General features: G+C 48.9%; 1 protein-coding gene across 3 annotated transcripts in view; it reads left to right on the top strand.

Moving 5' to 3' along the window:
- The window catches only part of ulk4 (unc-51 like kinase 4), a 434415-nt gene that overhangs the window by 362444 nt on the left and 57894 nt on the right, over nt 1-14077 (top strand). For all 3 annotated transcript variants that reach the window (XM_078413782.1, XM_078413790.1, XM_078413774.1), the window contains one exon: nt 3112-3297. In XM_078413782.1, coding sequence (XP_078269908.1) covers nt 3112-3297 — 186 coding nt within the window. The remainder of the gene's footprint in view (nt 1-3111; nt 3298-14077) is intronic.

The following is a 14077-nucleotide window of genomic DNA, read 5'->3' as shown; positions in this document are numbered from 1 at the left end:
TGGTCGGTGTGGGACTAGTGTAGATGGGGCATGTTGGTCAGTGTGGGTGGGTGGGACTAGTGTAGATGGGGCATGGTGGTCAGTGGGGGACTAGTGTAGATGGGGCATGGTGGTCAGTGTGGGACTAGTGTAGATGGGGCATGGTGGTCAGTGTGGGACTAGTGTAGATGGGGCATGGTGGTCAGCGTGGGACTAGTGTAGATGGGGCATGGTGGTCAGTGTGGGACTAGTGTAGATGGGGCATGGTGGTCAGCGTGGGACTAGTGTAGATGGGGCATGGTGGTCAGTGTGGGACTAGTGTAGATGGGGCATGGTGGTCAGTGTGGGTGGGTGGGACTAGTGTAGATGGGGCATGGTGGTCAGTGTGGGACTAGTGTAGATGGGGCATGGTGGTCAGTGTGGGACTAGTGTAGATGGGGCACGGTGGTCAGTGTGGGACTAGTGTAGATGGGGCATGGTGGTCAGTGTGGGACTAGTGTAGATGGGGCATGGTGGTCAGCGTGGGACTAGTGTAGATGGGGCATGGTGGTCAGTGTGGGACTAGTGTAGATGGGGCATGGTGGTCAGCGTGGGACTAGTGTAGATGGGGCATGTTGGTCGGTGTGGGGCTAGTGTAGATGGGGCATGGTGGTCAGTGTGGGACTAGTGTAGATGGGGCATGGTGGTCAGTGTGGGACTAGTGTAGATGGGGCATGGTGGTCAGCGTGGGACTAGTGTAGATGGGGCATGGTGGTCAGTGTGGGTGGGTGGGACTAGTGTAGATGGGGCATGGTGGTCAGTGTGGGACTAGTGTAGATGGGGCATGGTGGTCAGTGTGGGACTAGTGTAGATGGGGCATGGTGGTCAGTGTGGGACTAGTGTAGATGGGGCATGGTGGTCAGCGTGGGACTAGTGTAGATGGGGCATGTTGGTCAGTGTGGGTGGGTGGGACTAGTGTAGATGGGGCATGGTGGTCAGTGTGGGACTAGTGTAGATGGGGCATGGTGGTCAGCGTGGGACTAGTGTAGATGGGGCATGGTGGTCAGTGTGGGACTAGTGTAGATGGGGCATGGTGGTCAGCGTGGGACTAGTGTAGATAGGGCATGGTGGTCAGCGTGGGACTAGTGTAGATGGGGCATGGTGGTCAGTGTGGGACTAGTGTAGATGGGGCATGGTGGTCAGTGTGGGACTAGTGTAGATGGGGCATGGTGGTCAGCGTGGGACTAGTGTAGATGTGGCATGGTGGTCAGTGTGGGACTAGTGTAGATGGGGCATGGTGGTCAGTGTGGGACTAGTGTAGATGGGGCATGGTGGTCAGTGTGGGACTAGTGTAGATGGGGCATGGTGGTCAGTGTGGGACTAGTGTAGATGGGGCATGGTGGTCAGAGTGGGACTAGTGTAGATGGGGCATGGTGGTCAGCGTGGGACTAGTGTAGATGGGGCATGGTGGTCAGTGTGGGACTAGTGTAGATGGGGCATGGTGGTCAGCGTGGGACTAGTGTAGATGGGGCATGGTGGTCAGTGTGGGACTAGTGTAGATGGGGCATGGTGGTCAGTGTGGGTGGGTGGGACTAGTGTAGATGGGGCATGGTGGTCAGTGTGGGACTAGTGTAGATGGGGCATGGTGGTCATCGTGGGACTAGTGTAGATGGGGCATGTTGGTCGGTGTGGGGCTAGTGTAGATGGGGCATGGTGGTCAGTGTGGGACTAGTGTAGATGGGGCATGGTGGTCAGTGTGGGACTAGTGTAGATGGGGCATGGTGGTCAGCGTGGGACTAGTGTAGATGGGGCATGTTGGTCAGTGTGGGTGGGTGGGACTAGTGTAGATGGGGCATGGTGGTCAGTGTGGGACTAGTGTAGATGGGGCATGGTGGTCAGCGTGGGACTAGTGTAGATGGGGCATGGTGGTCAGTGTGGGACTAGTGTAGATGGGGCATGGTGGTCAGTGTGGGACTAGTGTAGATGGGGCATGGTGGTCAGCGTGGGACTAGTGTAGATGGGGCATGGTGGTCAGCGTGGGACTAGTGTAGATGGGGCATGGTGGTCAGCGTGGGACTAGTGTAGATGGGGCATGGTGGTCAGCGTGGGACTAGTGTAGATGGGGCATGGTGGTCAGTGTGGGACTAGTGTAGATGGGGCATGGTGGTCAGCGTGGGACTAGTGTAGATGGGGCATGGTGGTCAGCGTGGGACTAGTGTAGATGGGGCATGGTGGTCAGTGTGGGACTAGTGTAGATGGGGCATGGTGGTCAGTGTGGGACTAGTGTAGATGGGGCATGGTGGTCAGGGTGGGACTAGTGTAGATGGGGCATGGTGGTCAGCGTGGGACTAGTGTAGATGGGGCATGGTGGTCAGCGTGGGACTAGTGTAGATGGGGCATGGTGGTCAGTGTGGGACTAGTGTAGATGGGGCATGGTGGTCAGTGTGGGACTAGTGTAGATGGGGCATGGTGGTCAGTGTGGGACTAGTGTAGATGGGGCATGGTGGTCAGTGTGGGACTAGTGTAGATGGGGCATGGTGGTCAGTGTGGGACTAGTGTAGACGGGGCATGGTGGTCAGTGTGGGACTAGTGTAGATGGGGTATGGTGGTCAGTGTGGGACTAGTGTAGATGGGGCATGGTGGTCAGTGTGGGACTAGTGTAGATGGGGCATGGTGGTCAGTGTGGGACTAGTGTAGATGGGGCATGGTGGTCAGTGTGGGGCTAGTGTAGATGGGGCATGGTGGTCAGTGTGGGACTAGTGTAGATGGGGCATGGTGGTCAGTGTGGGACTAGTGTAGATGGGGCATGGTGGTCAGTGTGGGACTAGTGTAGATGGGGCATGGTGGTCAGTGTGGGGCAAGTTGTGCTGATGACTCTATGACGGTATGACTCTAATATTCCCATTGTTTAAGTTGAAGATGAATTTTAAGAATGACAGGCGCACCATAGAGAAAGTGATTTGATTTCCCTGTGGAATTGGAGAGGAGGTGCAACTGGGAAAGATCTCGAGAGCAGTTTTGAAGTGCATGAAGGAGAGGTGTCAAGATGCAGTATGTGTGTGTGCCTTGTTGTAGCAGCTCCTGGGGATGGGGCTGCTTGGGTGGGCGGGATGTTTGGTGCTAGATGTTATAATCAGCTGCATCAATGTTCAGATCTGCAGTGAGGATTCGGATGTAAGTGAGAGTGCTCTGCTGTCCCTGTCCCTCATGGTGCAGCTGTACGGAGGTGAACAGCATCAGAGCCTCACCCCAGAAAATGTGGCCTCGCTTGCTGAAGCACTGAGAAGCAGCAGACAGCCAAAGCAGCAGAAACTTCTACTCAGGGTCATCAAACGGCTGGTGAGTCCATCTTCCTGACACTGGGTTATTGAACAAGCAAGTTGATACACTGTCACGCAGTTTGCTGTTGCTTACAACCGGTTGACGGGAGGTATGTTTGGCTCATCCATCACTGACCATGGGAAACATTGTACAAGTGCTGAGTTTAGCTTTGGTCCGTAGGTCAGCGTGAAAGTGTCATAAGTCCTGGATCTTGTTGATTACAATACAATACAATACAATACAATATATCTTTATTGTCATTGTACAGGGGTACAACGAGACTGGGAATGCGCCTCCCATACAATGCAATAAATTAATTAGCTAGTCAGTATTAATTTAAACAACCCAATGAAACAAATTAGAACAGTTTTAAAACAGAATAAAGTGCAAGTAGATCTGTGCCGGTTCACTGTGCGATGTAACCATCCGGCTCAGCAGGACCGGAAGATATGTGTAGGAAGGAACTGCAAATACTGGTTTACACTGATGATGGACACAAATTGCTGGAGTAACTCAGCGGGTCAGGCAGCATCACTGGAGAGAAAGAATGGGTGACGTTTCGGGTCGAGACCCTTCAGACTGAGTAATGAGTTAAGGGACAAAAGTTTAGGGGTAACATGAGGGGTAACTTCTTTACTCAGAGGGTGGTGGCTGTGTGGAATGAGCTTCCGGCGGAAGTGGTGGAGGCAGGCTCAATTTTATTATTTAAGAGTAAATTGGATTGGTATATGGATGGGAGGGGATTGGAGGGTTATGGTCTGAGAGCAGGTAGATGAGACTAGGTCAGAGAAAGTGGTCGGCATGGACTGGTAGGGCCGAACGGGCCTGTTTCCATGCTGTAATTGTTATATGGTTATATGTTATATGGTTATATGGGGAAAGGGGAACGAGAGATATAGAAGGTGCACAGAAAATATGAATGAAAGATATGCAAAAACCACCAATGATGAAGGAAAGGTGGAGCCCACAATGGTCTATTGTTGGTTTTGGGGTAGGTGATAACAAATTGTACAGACAGTGAAGCTCAACAGTGAAACTAGTACGATGACTAAGTTGGGGAGGGACGGAGAGAGACGGGTTGAAATGATTACTTGAAGTTAGGCAAATCAATATTCATAGCGCTGGGTTGTGAGCTGCCTAATCTTGGTTCTACAATGAGGAGAGGCAGCAATGGCGTCGCAGGACTCGGCCTCGTGCTGTGCGGGCGGGCCGGCGGCACGGAGCAGCGGTGGAGCGGATTCCTTCCCTCCTGAGATGCTGCCTGACCTGCTGAGTTACTCCAGCATTTTGTGAATAGATACCTTCAATTGCTTCTACAATGACTCTCCTGGCATTCCCTCTGCTGAAATCACTGGCTCCAGCACAACCCTTCAGCCATGAGCCCCACGGTAAATACAGAAATGTTAGCTACTCCTGCCTGTCCCAAACACTAGGTCAACACAAAATGCTGGAGTAACTCAGCGGGTCAGGCAGCATCTGTGGAGAACATGGATAGGTGACGTTTCACAGAGTGCTGGAGTAACTCAGCGGGTCAGGCAGCATCTGTGGAGAACATGGATAGGTGACGTTTCACAGAGTGCTGGAGTAACTCAGCGGGTCAGGCAACATCTGTGGAGAACATGGATAGGTGACGTTTCACAGAGTGCTGGAGTAACTCAGCGGGTCAGTCAGCATCTGTGGAGAGAAGGAATGGGCCCCAAGATGGAGTGTCCCAAACACTAGTTATTTTTAATGTTACGCTATAGGCTATAGGCAACAATTGCCATTTATGGATCTGCTTCCTGGCCAGTAATCAGCTGAAGGAACAACTCTGTTTCCAAATAAATATTTATCACTTTTAGAGGCATTTCTAAATCCAGCCATTGTGGTTAGTTTATTGTGCGAGGCCTGGAACATTTGGCCACAGAATATTAACAATCCATGGCAACATCAGCGACATTAAAAACAAAAGGCAAAGGTAAGGGCAACACAGTGGTGCAGCGGGTAGAGCTGCTGCCTCACAGCGTCACAGACCCGGGTTCCATCCCGATCTTGGGTGCTGTCAGTGTGGAGTTTACACATTCTCCCTGTGACCGCATGGGTTCTCTCCGGGTGCTCTGGTTTCCTCCCATATCCCAAAGATGTGCAGGTTTGTAGGTTAATTGGCCCTCTGTAAGTTGCCCCTAGTGTGTAGGGAGTGGATGAGAACGTGGGGCAACATAGAACTAGTGTGAACGAGTGATCGAGGGTTGGCATGGACTCAATGGGCCGAAGGACCTCTTTCTATGCTGTATCTGTAAAGTAAACTACAGCAGTTGGTGGGAATCTGAAATACAATCAGAACATGCTGGAGATATTCAACGGATCAAGACAGCGTCTGTGGAGAGACAACCAATGTTTCAGGTGAGTGAATCTATCCGAGAATGCTGCCTGACCCACTGTCCCCAACAAGTTACAGTCCAGGTGCCTCCAAGTGTCTCCAGAGGGACGAGCTGGGGCTGCAGGCCACGTCTAGGAGGTCAGACTCTCACAATTATAGGACCTGCCTTTAGGAACGACATGAGGAGTTTCTTTAGTCAGAGGGTGGTGAATCTGTGGAATTCTTTGCCACAGACGGCTGTGGAGGCCAAGTCAGTGGATATTTTTAAGGCAGAGATAGATAGATTGTTGATTAATGCAGGAGTCGGGTTATGGGGAGAAGGCAGGAGAATGGGGTTAGGAGGGAGAGCTAGATCAGCCATGATTGAATGGCAGAGTAGACTCGATGGGTCACTTGGCCTAATTCTGCTCCTGTCACATGACCTTGTGACCTTAGAGAGAAAGAGAAAAAATATATATATATATGTACAGGGGCATATCGACCCATGCATTGTATACTTGTTTTTATGTTCATGCATTTTAAATATGTATGTTATGTTCTATACTTTGGCAATATAATGATGTATCTTATCATGCCAATAAAGTATTTTAAATTGAAAATTGAAATTGAATTGAAAATCGTGCCAATGTGAAATGGTTCCCTTGTGCCTGAGTATCGCTGTGTGGTCACTGACATCACTGTGGTGGAGGGCACTCACCAGGCACGGGGCAACCCCTTCATCATTATGGAGTAGAACATTCACCAGGCACGGGGCAACCCCTTCATCACTGTGGAGTAGAACATTCACCAGGCACGGGGCAACCCCTTCATCACTGTGGAGTAGAGCATTCACCAGGCACGGGGCAACCCCTTCATCACTGTGACGGAGGGCACTCACCAGGCACGGGGCAACCCCTTCATCACTGTGATGGAGGGCACTCACCAGGCACGGGGCAACCCCTTCATCACTGTGATGGAGGGCACTCACCAGGCACGGGGCAACCCCTTCATCACTGTGGAATAGAGCATTCACCAGGCACGGGGCAACCCCTTCATCACTGTGGAGTAGAGCATTCACCAGGCACGGGGCAACCCCTTCATCACTGTGACGGAGGGCACTCACCAGGCACGGGGCAACCCCTTCATCACTGTGATGGAGGGCACTCACCAGGCACGGGGCAACCCCTTCATCTCAGAAGGTAACTAAAAAGGCAATACAGGGAGAAAAGATGGAATACGAAGGTAAACTAGTCAATAATATAAAAAAGCATAGCAAGAGTTTCTTCAGTTGTATAAAGAGCAAGAAAGAGGCAAGAGGACGTTGGACCGCTGGAGAATGATGCAGGAGAAATTATAATGGGAAATAAAGAAATGGCAGAGGAGTTGAATAACCTTTTTGCATCAGTCTTTACAGTGGAAGAAACCACAACGTGCCTGAAATTCAAGAGAGTCAGGGGGTGGGTTAGTGGAGTGGCTATTACTGGGGAGAAGGTACTGGGAAGCTGAAAGGGCTGAAGGTGGATAAGTCACCTGGACTGGATGGACTGCACCCTAGGGTGCTGAAAGAGGTGGCTTTGGAGATTGTGGAGGCATTGACAGTGATATTTGAAGAATCACTAGAGATAGGAGTGGTCCCAGATGATTGGGAAATGGTCAATATTACCCCACTGTACAAGAAGGGAGCAAAGCAGAATAGTGGGCGCTGTAGGCCAGTTAGTCTGACTTCAGTGCTTGGTAAGATTTTAGAGTCCATTATAAAGAATGAGGTTACGGAGAACGTAGAAGTTCACGATAATATAGGCCAACGTCAGCACCGCTTTGTAAAGGAGCCTTTTTAGTTACCTCCGCCATTCAATCAATCTTAGACAATAGACAATAGGTTCAGGAGGAGGCCATTCGGCCCTTCGAGCCAGCACCGCCATTCAATGTGATCATGGCTGATCATTCACAATCAGTACCCCGTTCCTGCCTTCTCCCCATACCCCCTGACTCCGCTATCTTTAAGAGCTCTATCGAGCTCTCTCTTGAAAGCATCCAGAGAATTGGCCTCCACTGCCTTCTGAGGCAGAGAATTCCACAGATTTACAACTCTCTGACTGAAAAGGTTTTTCCTCATCTCCGTTCTAAATGGCCTACCCCTTATTCTTAATCTGTAGCCCCTGGTTATGGATTCCCCCAACATTGGGAACATGTTTCCTGCCTCTAATGTGTCAAATCCCTTAATAATCTTATATGTTTCAATCTTGCTTGACAAATTTGCTGGAATTCTTTGAAGACGTAAATAGCAGGACAGACAAGGGAGAGTCAGTAGATGATGTTTACTTACATTTGCAGAAAGCTTTTGATAAGGTGCGAAGGAAGATGAGCCCACGGTATCAAAGGGCAGACACCAGCGTGGACAGCAGGTTGGCGGGACGGCAGAAGACAAGGAGTGGCAGTAAAGGGGCTGTTTCTGGTTGGCTGCCAGTGACTAGCGGAGTTCCACAGGGCTCGGTGCTGGGGCAGCTACTCTTCACCTTGTAGATTAATGATTTGGACAAGGGGATTGAAGGCTTTGTGGCCAAGTTTGCAGATGATACGAAAATAGGTGGAGGGGCAGGTAGTGTAGAGAAAGCAGGGACTCTGCAGAAGGACTTGGACAGGTTGGGAGAGTGGGCAGTGAAGTGGCAGATGGAATATAATGGAGCAAAGTGTGGAGACGTGCATTTGGAATAAAGGCGTAGGCTATTTTCTAAATGGGGAGAGAATCCAGAAATCAAAGGTGCAAAGGGGCTTGGGAGTGCTGGTGCAGGATTCCCAAAACGTGAATCTGCAAGTCGAATCAGTGGTAAAGAAAGCAAACGCAATGTTAGCATTTATTTCAAGAGGACTGGAATACCAGGGATGTAATGCTGAGGCTCTATAAGGTGCTGGTCAGGCCGCATCTGGAGTATTGTGAGCAGTTTTGGGCCCCATATCTGAGGAAGGATGTGCTGGCTCTGGAGAGGGTCCAGAGGAGGTTTACAAGAACGATCCCAGGAATGAGTAAGTTAACCTATGACGAGCATTTGTCGGCACGGGGCCTGTACTTGCTAGAGTTTAGAAGAATGGGGTTCTTCTCAGGAGATTGGTCAGCAAAATTAAAGCACATGGTATTGGGGGTAGGATGTTGAAATGGATAGAGAATTGGTTGGCAGACAGGAAGCAAAGAGTAGGAATAAACAGGTCTTTTTCAGAATGGCAGGCAGTGGCGAGTGGAGTGCCGCAAGGCTCGGTGTTGGGGCCGCAACTGTTTACAATATATATTAATGATTTGGATGATGGAATTAGAAGTAACACTAGCAAGTTTGCGGATGACACAAAGCTGGGTGGCAGTGTGAACTACGAAGAGGATGTTAAGAGGTTGCAGGGTGACTTGGACAGGTTGAGTGAGTGGGCAGATGCATGGCAGATGCAGTATAATATAGATAAATGTGAGGTTATCCACTTTGGTGGCAAAAATAAGGAAGCAAATTATTATCTCAATGGTGTCAGATTAAGTAAGGGGGAAGTGCAGCGAGACCTGGGTGTTCTTGTACTTCAGTCGCTGAAAGTAAGCGTGCAGGTACAGCAGGCAGTGAAGAAAGCTAATGGCATGTTGGCCTTCATAACAAGGGGATTTGGGTACAGGAGCAAAGAAGTCCTTCTGCAGTTGTATAGGGCCCTGGTGAGACCACATCTGGAGTATTGTGTGCAGTTTTGGTCTCCTAATTTGAGGAAGGACATCCTTGTAATTGAGGCAGTGCAGCGTACGTTCACGAGATTGATCCCCGGGATGGCGGGACTGACATATGAGGAAAGATTGGAAAGACTGGGCTTGTATTCACTGGAATTTAGAAGTATGAGAGGGGATCTTATAGAGACATATAAAATTATAAAAGGACTGGTCAAGCTAGATGCAGGAAAAATGTTCCCAATGTTGGGGGAGTCCAGAACCAGGGGCCACAGTCTAAGAATAAAGGGGAGGCCATTTAAAACTGAGGCGAGAAGAAACTTTTTTGCCCAGAGAGTTGTGAATTTGTGGAATTCTCTGCCACAAAGGGCAGTGGAGGCCAATTCACTGGATGAATTTTAAAGAGAGTTAGATAGAGCTCTAGGGGCTAGTGGAATCAAGGGATATGGGGAGAAGGCAGGCACGGGTTACTGATTGTGGATGATCAGCCATGATCACAATAAATGGCAGTGCTGGCTTGAAGGGCCAAATGGCCTCCTGCACCTATTTTCTATGTTTCTAATGAGGGGATGAAACATACAGAATAGTGGAAGGCTTCGATAGAGTGGATGTGGAGAGGATGTTTCCACTAGTGGGAGAGTCTAGGACCAGAGGGCACAGCCACAGAATTAAAGGACGTTCCTTTAGGAATGAGATGAGGAGGAATTTCTGCAGTCAGAGGGTGGTGAATCTGTGGGATTCTTTGCCACAGACGGCTGTGGAGGCCAAGTCAGTGGATATTTTTAAGGCAGAGATAGATAGATTCTTGATTAGTACGGGTGTCAGGGGTTACGGGGAGAAGGCAGGAGAATGGGGTTCGGAGGGAGAGAGAGATCAGCCGTGATTGAATGGCGGAGTAGACTTGATGGGCCGAATGGCCTAATTCTACTCCTATCACTTATGACCTTCTGATCTAAATAACTTAGATATACATGCATGCGCACGCACGCATTCACCCTCACACACTCACATTCACATACTCACTTACTCACTTACGCACACACGCACTCTCACACACTTTCACACACTTTCACACACACATACTCACTCATGCTCTCACACACACACGCACTAATGCACACACTCTTACAAACTCACTCACACACTCACTCACACATGCACTCACACACTCACACCCACACATTCTCTCTCACACACACTCAGTACCGCACACCCACACTCACACCCACACACTCTCTCACTGGCGAACACACTCTCACACACTCACACATACACTCTCACACACACACTCACTAACGCACACGCTCTCACACACACGCACTCACACTCACATTCGCACCCACTCACACGCACTCACACTCACAAGCAATCACACACACATACTCGCTCACACACACACTCACTCACGCACTCTCACACCCACACACTCGCTAACGCACACAAACACACTCGCACACACACATTCACTAACGTACACACTCACACACTCACACACACATGCACTCACACACACACACACTCTCACACACTCACTCACACTCACACATGTACTCTCACACACACGCATTCACTAATGCACACTTTCCCACACACACCAACACACTCACTCACACACTCTCTCACTAGCGCACACACTCACTCACACATACACTCTCACACACACACACACACACTCACTAATGCACACACTCTCACACACTCACTCACACACACACATACTCACACACATGCCTGCCCTGTGCTTGCCTTCAATCCTCCCCATGCCTGGCCTCTTCTTGATCACCAGCCTGGTCCCAGATCCTACACTGAGCTATCGGGGCATGTTAAAGCACCAGAGTAAACCTGTGCTGATTGGAGACACAGCAAAAACAATGCGTTTGCCACGAGAATGCAATTTCACACGTGAAAGGAGAATAGATGATCCAACTGTTCCATCTCCCTGCTCTCTGAGCTGTGCTTACTATTCATCCACAGCAGGCCGCTTATGACCAGAGCCTGATTGCTCCCTTCATTTTATCCTGCACATTATCTCTTTGATGTAGATTAGATTGCTGTGTTGGTGACACTAACAGATGTATGAGCCTAATTGTTGCATCTTGGAACGTTTTGCTTGTGCAGAAACAGTGCCTGTGGGTCATGGTTAAACCTTGTAAGTGCTTTACTTTGTGCCGTCTAGTTAATTGATCTAGTAAAAGTGGCATCCTATAATTCTCAGAATCCTGCTCAAGGTCAAGGCGTTTTATATAAATGAATGCAACTGCAGATGCTGGTTTACAAAACCAGCAACTAGAGGAGTAGGTTTCAGCTCAGAAGAGGAACATTTACTACGAACTTGAGCGGCAACTTTGCACAGGTGGTGATTGGTCCATTGAGCGAGCTGCCAGAGAAGGTTCAATAGTCAAGTCAAGTCAAGTCAAATTTATTTGTCACATACACATACACGATGTGCAGTGAAATGAAAGTGGCAATGCCTTCGGGTTGTGCACAAAAAGAATTACAGTTACAGCATATAAATAAAGTTAATAACAATATTTAAAAGGTATTTGGACAGGTACATGGTAGGAAAAAGAGAAATAAAGTGCTGGAGTAACTCAGCGGGTCAGGCAGCATCTCTCGAGAACATAGATGGGTGACGTTTCACAGAGTGCTGGAGTAACTCAGCGGGTCAGGCAGCATCTGTGGAGAACATGGATAGGTGACGTTTCACAGAGTGCTGGAGTAACTCAGCGGGTCAGGCAGCATCTCTGGAGAACATGGATAGGTGACGTTTCACAGAGTGCTGGAGTAACTCAGTGGGTCAGGCAGCATCTGTGGAGAACATGGATAGGTGACGTTTCACAGAGTGCTGGAGTAACTCAGTGGGTCAGGCAGCATCTGTGGAGAACATGGATAGGTGACGTTTCACAGAGTGCTGGAGTAACTCAGCAGGTCAGGACTCGAGGGTCTGAGCTTTGGGGTGAGATTGAGTAGGCTGCGATTCTATTCCTTGGAGCGCAGGAGAATGAGGGGTGATCATGTAGAGGTGTATAAAATCATGAGAGGAATAGATTGGGTAGATGCACAGAGTCTCTTGCTCAGAGTAGGGGAATCGAGGACCAGAGGGCATAGGTTTAAGGTGAAGGGGAAATGATTTAAAAGGAATCTGAGGGGTAACCTTTTCACACAAAGGGTGGTGGTGTATGGAACAAGCTGCCAGAGGAGGTAGTTGAGGCTGGGACTATCCCAACATTTAAGAAGCAGTTAGACAGGTACACGGATAGGACAAGTTTGGAGGGATATGGAACAAATGCAGGTAGGTGGGACTAGTGCAGATGGAACATGTTGGCTGTGTAGGCAAGTTGGGCCGAAGTGCCTGTTTCCACACTGTATCACTCTATGACTCTATGAGTGAAATGTGAAGCCAGAGAAAGGGATACAGGTAGAAGCGGACAGAGGGGGGAAGTGAAAAGGGGGGTGGGGTAGTGGGAGGAATGGTGATTTAACATTTCATTGTTCGTTTTGGGACATATGACAATAGAACACTGTTGAAAAGCTTCAACGGCTCCATGAAATGTGGTTGAGTAATGACTTACTCAACGCCTGTGAAATATCCTAGGCATAATTATGTACTGCATTTACGTAACAGAAACTTTACAGAATTACCATCATTAAAAAAGTGAGTTAACAAGGTTCAGGTTTATTATTGTCACGTGTATCGAGGTACATTGAAAAGCTTTGTTGTGCATTCTGTCCAATCAGATCAGATAATACTGTACTACAATCAGGTCAAACTCCATTGCAACAGGTGGAGCAGAGGGGAAGATACAGGGTGCAGAATATAGTTCTCAGCATTGTAGCATCAGTTCCACAGACAAAGTCCAATGTCCACAATGGGGTAGAGGTGAATCGGACAGTACTCTAGCTCATGGAAGGGCCGTTCACAAGCCTGATAACAGAGGGGCAGAAGCTGTTCCTGAGTCTGGTGGTGCGCACTTTCAAGCCTCTGTATGTTATGCTGGACAGGAGCGGGGAGATGGGATGACTGAGGTGGGACAGGGATTATGCCGATCATTCCACGGACACCAGCCCGAGAATAAAAGAAGACAATCATCACTCACCTTATTTGGAAGTGTTTCCGAGTTACATAGCGTCAAACAGCATGGAAACAGGCACCTCAGCCCAATTCTCCATGTGGATTACAGTGGTGGAGACTGTTCAATAGTGTGCTGTAAGAGAATTTTAGATAGACACATGAAATGTACAGTTGATGCGTTATGAAGCTGATACATTTTTAATGCAGTACCAAATCATTCACAGGAAATCAATGGTTTACAGGAATGTGCTAAAGTTTATAATACTCCTTCAATGGCTGTTATTAATATTTACATATAATTGTCCCATTTACCCATGTTTGCCCCAACCTTTGCCATCCATGCACCTGTTCAAATGTGTTTTAAACATAGTTAGAGTCCCTGCCACAACCACTTCCTCTCGCAGCTCATACCATACACCCACCACGCTCAGAGTGAAAATGTTGCCCCTCAGGTTCCTATTAAATCTTTCCCCTCTCACTTTAAACCTGTATTCCCTGGTTCTTCATTCCCCTACCCTGGGTAAAAGACTGTGCATCTACCCTATCAATTCCCTCATGATTATATACATCTCGATAAGAATCATCCCACACCCTCCTGCGCTCCAAGGAGTAAAGTCCTAGCGTGCTCAACCTCTCCCTGTAGCTCAGGCCCTTGAGTCCTGACAACACCCTCGTAAATCATCTCTACGCTCCCTCT

The sequence above is a fragment of the Rhinoraja longicauda genome, chromosome 2 (assembly GCF_053455715.1).
Source record: "Rhinoraja longicauda isolate Sanriku21f chromosome 2, sRhiLon1.1, whole genome shotgun sequence".
Classification (NCBI taxonomy): Eukaryota; Metazoa; Chordata; class Chondrichthyes; order Rajiformes; family Arhynchobatidae; genus Rhinoraja; species Rhinoraja longicauda.
The sequence above is the reverse complement of the archived record's forward strand: the minus strand, read 5'-3'. Positions and strand labels throughout refer to the sequence as shown.